This window comes from Serinus canaria, chromosome 3, assembly GCF_022539315.1.
Source record: "Serinus canaria isolate serCan28SL12 chromosome 3, serCan2020, whole genome shotgun sequence".
NCBI classification, from domain to species: domain Eukaryota; kingdom Metazoa; phylum Chordata; class Aves; order Passeriformes; family Fringillidae; genus Serinus; species Serinus canaria.
The window spans coordinates 95,470,193-95,480,771 of record NC_066316.1 but is presented as its reverse complement, the minus strand read 5'-3'; the positions used below and the strand labels follow the sequence as shown (position 1 = coordinate 95,480,771).

General features: G+C 39.2%; 1 protein-coding gene across 2 annotated transcripts in view; it reads right to left on the bottom strand.

Moving 5' to 3' along the window:
* Positions 1–611: 611 nt before the first annotated feature.
* The window catches only part of COLEC11 (collectin subfamily member 11), a 38,937-nt gene continuing 28,969 nt past the window's right edge, over positions 612–10,579 (bottom strand). The window contains exons 4-7 of one of the 2 annotated variants that reach the window (XM_018920484.3): positions 6,729–6,800; positions 5,962–6,015; positions 4,178–4,273; positions 612–4,018 (exon numbers count right to left, since the gene is read on the bottom strand). In XM_018920484.3, coding sequence (XP_018776029.1) covers positions 3,609–4,018; positions 4,178–4,273; positions 5,962–6,015; positions 6,729–6,800 — 632 coding nt within the window. In that variant the 3' untranslated portion in view covers positions 612–3,608. The remainder of the gene's footprint in view (positions 4,019–4,177; positions 4,274–5,961; positions 6,016–6,728; positions 6,801–10,579) is intronic. The other variant, XM_009094970.4, reaches the window with a different exon arrangement.

The window sequence follows — 10,579 nt, the reverse complement described above, 5'->3', positions numbered from 1 at the left end:
ATTTGAACTGGCATTTCCTGAGCTTGAGAAAAATGAAGCACTCCATTTTACTTACATGAATAAGGATGCTCTATATCCCACATATGAATATTAATTTTTTTACAGTTCTTCTCTGTGATATAAGAGTGTTTAAAACTCACAGTCAGGGAGAAGTTCTGCTGCTAACAAACCTGTAACAAACCCATATTTCCAGGGATAATCATGTCAGCTGTCAGAGCACAGTGAGGAGCAGCTGGTTCACGAGGGATGGTGAGCCAGGAGCTGAGCAGAATAACAAGGCAAGCGGGAGCAACACTTTCCACCAAGCAGTGAGGTTGTGGAGTGGCAGATTTGGATGGTGATCAGGATCAGACACGATCCAGTGCTCTTCCAAGAAGTCCCCTTGGACTCAGCCAGTTAAATGCTTTATCTTCACCAAGCCCCCTCCCAGAAGGGCAGTGCACGTCTGCCCTGCCATCAGTACTGCAGCACCCAGCCCTGGCAGCTAAAGGTGCAGAGTACAATTGAATTAAATCCACATCTTATGAGATGAAGTCATTCAAAAACCTGATTGGGCAGGTTAAAAAAAATTAAAAAAAAAAAAATAAAAAAAGACTGCTATTGTTGCCTTTTTAAAATGCCATAGAATGCCCTTTATTCAAGAATAAAATAAATTATATTTATGAGGAAAAATTATCCATCAAAAATAGAGCATATAAGAATAGTCTGAGAGAAACCTGTGCTTGCCATACAGACATGTTCCAAAGGCTTCTGCAGAGCTACACAAAATGAGTAATTATATTACAATTGCAGGTTTTAATGCATATGGAAAACACCCCAAGTAAAATTAACTTATCACTCATTTTATTTAAAAAAAAAAAAAAATAGTACCAAATTCCAGGGAGAATAATGGAACCTTACCAAGCATGTCAGCAGACTTCATGCAGGCTGAGCACTACATGCAACATTGATTTCTGCCTCCAGCAAGGGTCTACCTACAGGCATCAGCAACTAGAGGGTGAAAGAAATTATGAAGGGCTCATTCATTTCCAATGCCTCCATCACTTCCCACCTAGTTCCTCAAAGGGGTAAATATCAGATGTGCTGTTGTTGCCCCTTGCAGGACAGCTACAGACCTTACACACCAGCCTTGCTCCCTTTGCTCAAATGGTGAAATAAGAGCTGCTGCAGCTAGTGTACAGGTGTCTGACAATGAAACTAATTTAGTTTCTACCTCACATATCAAGAACTGCGAAAAAATATCCTGAAGAACATGAAAACTAGGAAAAATAAATGTTTTTCCATTGCTTTTACCTTTTATCCTAAATTTTAGTAGAAATTGAGGCTGTTTAAATGCTACACATAACAAGGAAATCTTTAAAACCTGGTGTGACTTCAGCTAAAATAGGAGCATTTGGCATCTCAAAAAGCTTCCTATCTCCCTAAAAGGCCTCTTTTCATTTTTCTGAGGAAATTGAACAATACAACAGAAAATTTCAAAACCTAGGTGAAAAACAGCAACTTCATCAGACATAATGAGGGAGCTTCAAATATCTGTGTCTCAGGTATGGACTGTTTTAATATAGCAACAATGATTTGACAAAAGTATGTTGGAGACTTAAACGGTTTCTGAGGATTTCTATGGCAGGCAGGAAACAATCATGATATTCAAAGCACTGCTCTAAACAAATTGCTCTACTGGAATTGTTAGCTCCCTGCAAATTCTATAGAGTCTTTGAATATTACTGTAGAAAAAGATTCACATTATTTAATAGATTTCAATATGCAGTTGGAAGAATGACTAACACACAGGTACCATACCTATCTTTATTAAAAGAAAATGAAGCAATCAAAGGACCCATTCATTTTGAGTGATTTTTCTGGAGCTGGGCTGATAATCAAATACTATAGGATAGTATAGTACTGCTAGTGATCTTCAAAATTAATAGCAAACATATATATATATATATATATATATATAAAGGAATGAGATTTACAGAGTAAATATATCAAACAAAACAGTTTGTTCTCTCAGGTATATAAATCAAATAATGTCTGTGGATATGAACAGCATTGTATGGCCATTGATTGTTTACGTGCTGCAACAGAGTTTATGAGTTTCCTTGCTGTAAAGAAATCTCTGGAACCACATGCCATATCCACTGTGGATATCCTATAGACCAATCTGCCATAATGACCAGAGATGCATTTTGACCAGAATGTTATGCAAGGATCATTTATCCTTTAAAATCATCTTAAAGCACTGTGCAAGGTATTCCTAAAGAAGCACTGTTAGAGATTTTACAATTTCTTTTGTTTTTCCTATGCCTAACAGTGAGATGAGGTGGCATGCAACTGGCTCCTGGGAAGATTTAAAGTAATTCATCATTTATTTTGTGAAATTATGCTGGGGTGGTTTTCTTGAAATATACATCCCTTTTTCCATCACAGGCAATTGTAAATTTGGTACATAAATTATTTGTGCAAAGTTATTTATTACTGCTATATACACAGGAAAATTTTGGAAACTTTTCTGCTTTTCAGGGGATTATTTTAACAATCTGTGTAAACATGTAAGCTGTTTTCTTACTAAAAGGAACTGATTGCTAATGTGTTGTCACGAGCTTAATTGCATATATATGAAGTCTGCCTAAATTATGGAGGGCTGGTATTTTTGCTTGTTTTGTAACAAGATGCACCAAGATTATCTTAAAGAAATGTGAAACATTTACTTGAGAAATTATTTAGGGCCTGAAATACTTCATGCACTGAATCATTTTCAGCTGAGGAATGAAGAAAATCAAATTGTTACTTTTACATTTAGCCAACCCCAAAACACCATCTGGATAGAAACCCTCTTAGTACTAAATTCTAAGAATTTTCAGAACATAGAATCACGGAATCATAGAATAGTTTGGGTTGGAAGAGAAAGGTTACTTAGTTCCAACCCCCTGCCATGGGCAGGGACACCTTTCACTAGACTTTTTCCTCCCACAGCACTAAATTCTATTTACTTAAACACTTTTTGGTCATACATCTATGAACAGTTTAATGAAGAAACATTACAAAATTGGTAGGAATCTTGACTTTTGGTTTGCTTTGGCCAGTTTAAAAAAAAAAAAGAAAACAAATGTTGTAACATTCAAAAAACCGACAGTAATATTTGTACTTATTAACTGGAGTATAAAAAATATGTCTTGTTGCCAAAACATCCCTACTTGTAGCACTACAAGTTATTAGCTTTTATAACTACAAATTTTACTAAGATAAAAGAATATCAGGAATCTAATTCTTACCATTCTAACAACTAGAGGCCAAATTCGGCCTCCCCTTACAGTCATGCAATCACAGTTGTTAACTGTTGTAAGGGCAAAATTTAGCCCCAAAGCACATTTTTATCTAAACACATATATTTTCCTACATATAAAAAAGCCAATCAAGCTATGCCTTATTACTGCTCCTCCCTTCTGAAGGGTAAATTCTGATATTTGAAATACCTGAACTGTATTTACAGCTGTACAACTCCGACACCGCACACTTGCAAAATTTCACTTGTACTCTATAAACATGGAGCAACTTGTACCATCGTCTTAAGCATTTTTCTTAAAAGAGAGAAAGAGCAGAGCAGCTTAGACATTTTCTTTGTCAAATTCGCAGACGAAATACATGGTAATGTGACAGGCAACATCATTCCAGCCCCCAGAGGCCACCATCTCCACACAGTCCTCCTCGTCGTAGGCGTTGTTGGGCTCCCCGCTGCGCCATTTGTTGAAGGTCTGCATGGGCGAGCGGTCGGAGTAGACGAAGTTCCCCTCCTTCTCCAGGTCGTTAATCCCAATGAAGACTCTGGTGAGCCCAGCTTGGTTGATGTACGAGGCAATCAGGGTGTTGGCAGTCTCGTCCTTGGGCATGCTCAGCGTCCCTCCTCGTCCGTGGCAGTACAGCTGGGCTTCCTTGTACCGCTTCTCCTCCTTCACCAGCAGATAGATCTTATTGTCTGTCTCGCGCACGCCGGCGACAGCTGCGGGGGAGGGCAGTGCTGAAAAGTGAGCACTCGCATTTCGATAAACCAAGTCACTGCACACCCCAAAACAGCTTCACAAATCAGATGTGGAACGGTGGCGCTCTTTACGAGCGATTACACCGATAAAATGGGGCAAAAAAAAGAAAGGAAAGTAGTTATATAAAATTAACCTACCATTTTTTATGAATTTTAGCTCTGTCGTCAGCTGGGCTACTTGAATGTCCATTTCACCGATAGCCTTCCTTAGCTGACTGCACTCACAAGGGATGCCTGTGAAATTATATAGAGACACCCAAATCAAAAAGCTACCTAATTTCAACAATTATCTCAACATCTTTATGAAAAGGCCCAGCGTGGCAGCTCTGGAGAAAGCTGTCTTGCAAGTAACAGACAGAAATTTAGAGCCTTCACCACCCTGCACCATTATACAATTCTCAGGGGGTCTGGGCCTGTGCAGTACAGATCACTTCACTTCATACGAATCTTCAGTCCTGAATAATTAGCACTACCCTAAACACAGATAGATATTCTCTGCAGAACACCCACAATATTTTTTAACCAAAAACATTTTCCAAAAATTCCCATTTTCAGTAAAATTATCTTCTTTAGTTTTCTCAATGATTTCTTTCATAGCAAAAACATTGTTTGTGAGTTTTTCACAAGCAACATATCCCAGCAGATCCAAAATTCCAACCACATATTGCACATAATTACCTGCAAAATGCAGAGCTGTGTTTTTGAAAGTACAGAATTTACAATACTTCTGACAATAAAATTAGACACTAGAAAATCATCTATTAACCCAAATTGGGGTATAGGTTTGACAAAGATAATCTGAATGTGAATATTAAAAGAATAATTGTTACATCTCTGACCACAAATCTCAAAATGAGGATCAATTACCGTTTGCATTTATTACAGTTTGCAGTTCTGTATGTAATTATTAAAATCTGCATTGGACTACCCAATTACTCTGCTCAGTTGTGTAAGTCAGCCTAAGCACAAGTTTGCACTTGCCCTGCAAAACTGTGCATGTTGGCCAGGTGCACAGCATGCTGGCTCAAGAATTAGAGTGACAAATTATGTTCTCATGAGAAATCTAATCTGTGCACCTCCAATGCACTCTGCCAGGAAGGGATGAATTCAGTCAAATTCAAACCTGCCACTCTTGCAAGGCTTGCACTTATGTTAGGCTGTTTCTCTAGAACATTTTACACCTCTGGGAGATCCATGTACCTCCATATGAGAATCTGAAGAGAGGGTGAAGAGAAGACCGAGCCAGGCTCTGCTTGGTGGTGCCCAGCAATAGGACAGGAGGAAATGGGCAGAAACTGCACATTGCACAGGAAGTTCCTCCTGAACATCTGGAAGAGCTTTACTGTGTGGGTAACTGAGCACTGGAACAGATTGCCCGTAGGGGTTGTGGAGTGTCCATCCCTGGGGATATTCAAGAACCATCTGGACACAATCCTGAGCCACGTGCTCTGGGATTACCCTGCTTGAGCAGAGGTTTGACCAGCTGACCCAATGTGGTCCATCCCAACCTGACCCGTTCTGTGACCTGTGTTCTTGACAATCTCCTGCTCCTATAACTATAATCCATGGACGGGCAGGAACATCCAACCTGCTCCTTTGTGTTGACTGGAAGACAAAGAGAGATATGCAGAGACATCCCTTTCCCCTGGTGATGAATGATTCAGACAGTCTGGCTTCAGTTTCTGGGTTTCTAGGCTTCTGGAGAGATTACTCCTCAGAGAAAGTATGAGATACTGTTTTAGCATATACACTACAAGTCCAGCAACTGCTGCAACTTCAATGATTTTAAGCCATTTGAAAACATCACAGTGAAATATTACAGTACCAATGAAAAAAAAAATCATTATTTCCCTCAGTATGTAAACAGATGTATTTTTAGTTATGAAAAGTCTTTCACATCAACAAGGTGTGTTATGGATTACCTGGGTCACCATTAGGACCTGGTGGTCCTATGTCACCATTATCTCCTTTTTCACCTGAAGACATGAAAAATAACATAATGTTAATGCTGCCTTTTCTGTCAATAGTTCATTTAGCAATTATCTATTTTTTCTCTTGCAAAATTCAAACATGGTGAGTAGAAATATGCCCAAGCAAAAATAAAGATTTTTCTGTCCTAGTCATTGCACAATAAAGGCCAGCCAAAGCTACGAAACTTAAACCCAAATAATCTGTGCCAATATTCACTTCTTGACATTCAGGAACTTTACAGAACTAGTAAATTCAGATGGTGTAGAGGGAAAAGGGCTGGTTATACCTAAATTTTGAATCATGATCTAGATGATTAGGTAAACACTGGTCCAAATGACTTAACCAAAGTCACACAGGAAGCCTATAGAGTAGTCAACAAAAGAAAACACATCTTCTGGCTCTTAAAAGTCTGCCAAAGCACAACACATCTTCCCATGTTCTTTAACTAACCACACTTGTGTGACAGTGCAAAGTTCTGTATTTATCCCCAAACCAGAATACTCAGAGTGCTTTAAGACTAAATATACTGATGTCTCAGCAAAGGTAACTGGTTGAGACATCTCAGTGACCTGGCTGACCACAGTGAGAGAAAATTCTTGCTAAGGTAAACTGTGAGATGTGTTAGCCATTTTTCAAGCTCCTAAACTTTTCTCAAACATAAATGATCACATATTTTTCACCTAAAACACAAATGGAGAAATAATTGAATTAAACATACCTTTTGAACCAATAGGACCAATTTTTCCGTGACGTCCGATGCTGCCTTTCTGGCCTTTGTCCCCCATTTCTCCTATACATAACAGAAGAATGAAAGGCACAAGGTAGCAATGTAGTCCGATTCATTCAGATTTTTCTACGTCTGCAATATCAGTTTTTAAAATGAACAAATGCTATATCCCAAATATTCATTGAAATCCAGAGGTCTAGCTCAATCCTTGTGAAGAACTTACATACAGTAACCTAGACAGTGATTTTATCTTTGCTAAACAATTGACATTAACAAGGCAGGAAGGTGTAATTGTCAACAGCTCTTGTCTGAGAACCACTGGAAAAGCCTTCCCAAACCTCACCCAGCGGATCATGACAGAATTATGTTGAAAATACAGAGGATTGTTGCATTCAAACATGGATCAGCAGATTAAAACTATCATGGAGTTGAGAAGATCTAAAGGATCCAAGCACAACTGACATTTCATCTCAGTGATTCCACAGTAACTGAGGGCTGGCTTTGGGCTTAAGGACTTACTTATACAATATAAATACTGTCATATGAGATAGGTTTCCCTCTGGACCACACTATTAGAGGAGAGCAGGTATGGAGGGACTGCAGGGATGAATGCCTACTGAGGCTCCCATCCTGCAGAAATCTAAGCCCAAAATTGCTTTAGAAAATATTTATGAAGTTGTTTTCAATGACAGTTGAAAAGATTGCTTCTTTGCTGGAAGCAACATCTGCTGTGCTCTGGTCTACTACACAGGTGCAAGGGAAAATTGAGACAAACTAGGAGGAAAATCCTAGCTTGTCCAGAGGGATCCAGCAACTGGACTTGTGCAAACTGTCATAGCTCAGCCTCAGTTGTGGATCTATGACAACTGAAGATCTGCTGTCCCCTGTTGCTACTGCATCTGGACAGACACATGTATTTTTGAAAAGTGGATAATTTTATTACCCATTTTTTCATTACCACTAACTTAAAGGTGAAATCAATAAGAAGTTTCAGAATAAAACCTGATCACTCCTATCACTCCTCGGCTAAGAGATGTTATATCTATTACTCCAGGAACTCTCAAGTAACCCTTGTCTCTTGATGGCATGAGCCAGAAAGAAACCATTTCCTCTGAACTGAGAGAAGCTAAATGTATGTGGTTTGTTGGTCTGATTAATTATGGGCAAGTCCTGCAATCAATAATTTTCATTTGTTTCTAACAAGTGTCAAATTCAGACACTACTGGACACAGGCTTTCACCAGAAAACAAAAATATATTTCTCTTATCTATTCCTACTGCAAGTACCAGCTTGTAACCAGTTTATCAAGTTGCTCTGAAAACGATGTCTCTTGCTTTGCATATTATTGAATTGGGGTTACCACATTAAAGATTATCAGATGTTTGAATTCTTTCTCTTCAAGCTGCTACACTTGAAATTAAATAAAATCATTGCTCTAACGTGTAAATAAAATAAAATACATAAAATTATTTCACTTTCTTTCTTGTAGAAATTGCCTAGAAAATGAACTGCTTCTCCGTCACAGCCAGTAAAACCCATGTGTTCAGTTCAGAGGTAAAAGGAAAGTGTGTTATCTCAAGCAATGAAGACATGCATTAAATCTCCTTTCCTCATTAAAAGAATTGTTCACATTTGGGTTTCTCTGACAGTGACTAACCCCTGCTTCCACTCCAGGGGCTTGCTTATTCTGCTTCTTCTGCAGAATAAATCACAAAGTTTCAAGAGACACCCATCTGCCTTGAGGGTTTCAGAAGTTTTAATACTTTTTGTAAAGCCCTTTTTAGTGGCCCTATGGTTGTCAAAAATGCAGTCTGAGGAGTCTTAATGAAATTGGGAAGTGGTAGCTGGAAAGAAATGGGGACAATAAAAGAAATTAAGTCTTCATAGACCAAAAATAGGAAATCAAACACAAAGAGTGAATAAAAAACTGAAGAAAGTAATCTGTCATCCCTTAGATGAAGGTGGCATACATTGGAACCAATTATAGAAGATTTAAAGGAACTGGGAAGGAACTGAAGAGAAGGAAATTCTAAATTATCTTCTCGGTGGCTTTTTCAGGCCCACAAACAAGTGAAGAAATAAAATTCCAGAGATGAATGGTGGGCTGCAAAACAAGTGAAAAAATGAGGGGTTCCACTCTCTGCCATACTATAAATGGGGGTCACAGAGTATAGGCAATCTCATCAGGATTATTTGGAACAGACAAGAAGGTATAAAACTACCTAGAAAAAGGCACCAAAAAGACAAATCTAGCAGAAATGCAAATTCACCATGTCGCAGACAAATTTAATCTAATCATGTTAAAAAGAAAAGAGCAGTAGTTTTCTTCCCAAACTTTAGGATTTTAAGACAAATCAAATCAAATTCATGATCTGACATAGAGGACATCACAAACACCTACCTAACAAGGAAAGTAGAAATGTACCAAACCACACCAAAGGTCTCTTGAATCTAGGGCCATCTTTAACAACAATCTGCACAGGATACTTAGAAAGAGAACATAATATACAGATGAAGATTAAAAAGTCTTTCTCCCAGTGCACCTCAATAATCTTGCAGCAGTCAGCATTCCCAATGCAAATAGATTGCCTAACTTGAATGAGAATGATATTTTAAAGGATATAATGATGCTATAGTAGTAATCTACATTCAGAACACTTCATTTTTAAAAAAACTATTGGCAACTGGAAATGAGAAAATTTCAAATATGTCAACAGGCTACAGAACTGCTTTACACTGAAAAATTCGAATTATCCACACTAATGAAGGTCAGTGGTTGGTGAGGGAACCACCAATTGCTGAGGTACTAACTCTTGGTAAGTGGCTACAAGAAGTTACATCTTATCATAAAGTCATGAAATGGGCTGAGTTGGAAGCAACTGTAAAAATCATCTAGTACCAACCCCTTCCATGGGCAGGGGCACCTTCCACAAAACCAGGTTACTCAGGGCCCCATCCAACATGCCCTTGAACATTCTTTGAGGGATGGAGAATCCATAGCTTCTCTGGGAAACTTGTTCCAGCATCTCACCATCCTCACAGTAAATAATTTTTTCCTTATATCTAATCCAAATCTGCCCTCTTTCATTTAAAGGCATTCTTCCTTGTCCTATTATTACATGCCCTTGTAAACAGTCCCTTTCCAGTCTTCTTGTAGATTCCCTTTACTGGAAGATGCTCTAAAAATCTCCCTGGAGCTTTCTTCTCTGCATGTTGAAGCAGCCAAACTCTCTCAGCCTGTCTTCAAGGTGTCCCAAGGTGGCTGTCCTCTGGACTTGCTCCAGCAGGTCCATGTTCATTTTATGTTGGGTGCCCCAGAGCCAGGGATTTCATGAGAGCAGGGTAGAGTGGGAGAATTACTTCTCTCAACCTGCTGCCCATGCTGCTGTTGATGCAGCCCAGGATGTGGTTGGATTTCTGGGCTGCAAGGGCACATGGCCAGTTCATGTTGAGCTTCTCTTAAACCAACACCCCCAAATTCTTCGTCTCCAGGCTCCTCTCCATTCATTCTCTTCCCAGTCTGTATTTGTGCTTGGGATTGCCCCAACCCAGGTGCAGGACCTTGCACTTGGTCTTGTTGAACTCCACGTGCCCACCTCAAACCTGTCCAGGTCCCTCTGGGTGGCATTCCTTCCCTCCAGGGTGTTGACAGTGCCACATGGCTTGGTGGTGTTGCCAAACCTGCTGAGGGTGCACTCGATCCCACCATCTGTGTCACCAACAATGTTAAATAGATACTCTGATATGAATGAACAGTGCATAATCACAGGAAGCATTTTATATAGCTGGGGCAAATCTATTTCACCCAGCATTAGCCTTCTTAAAATTAGGGGGTTTGGTCT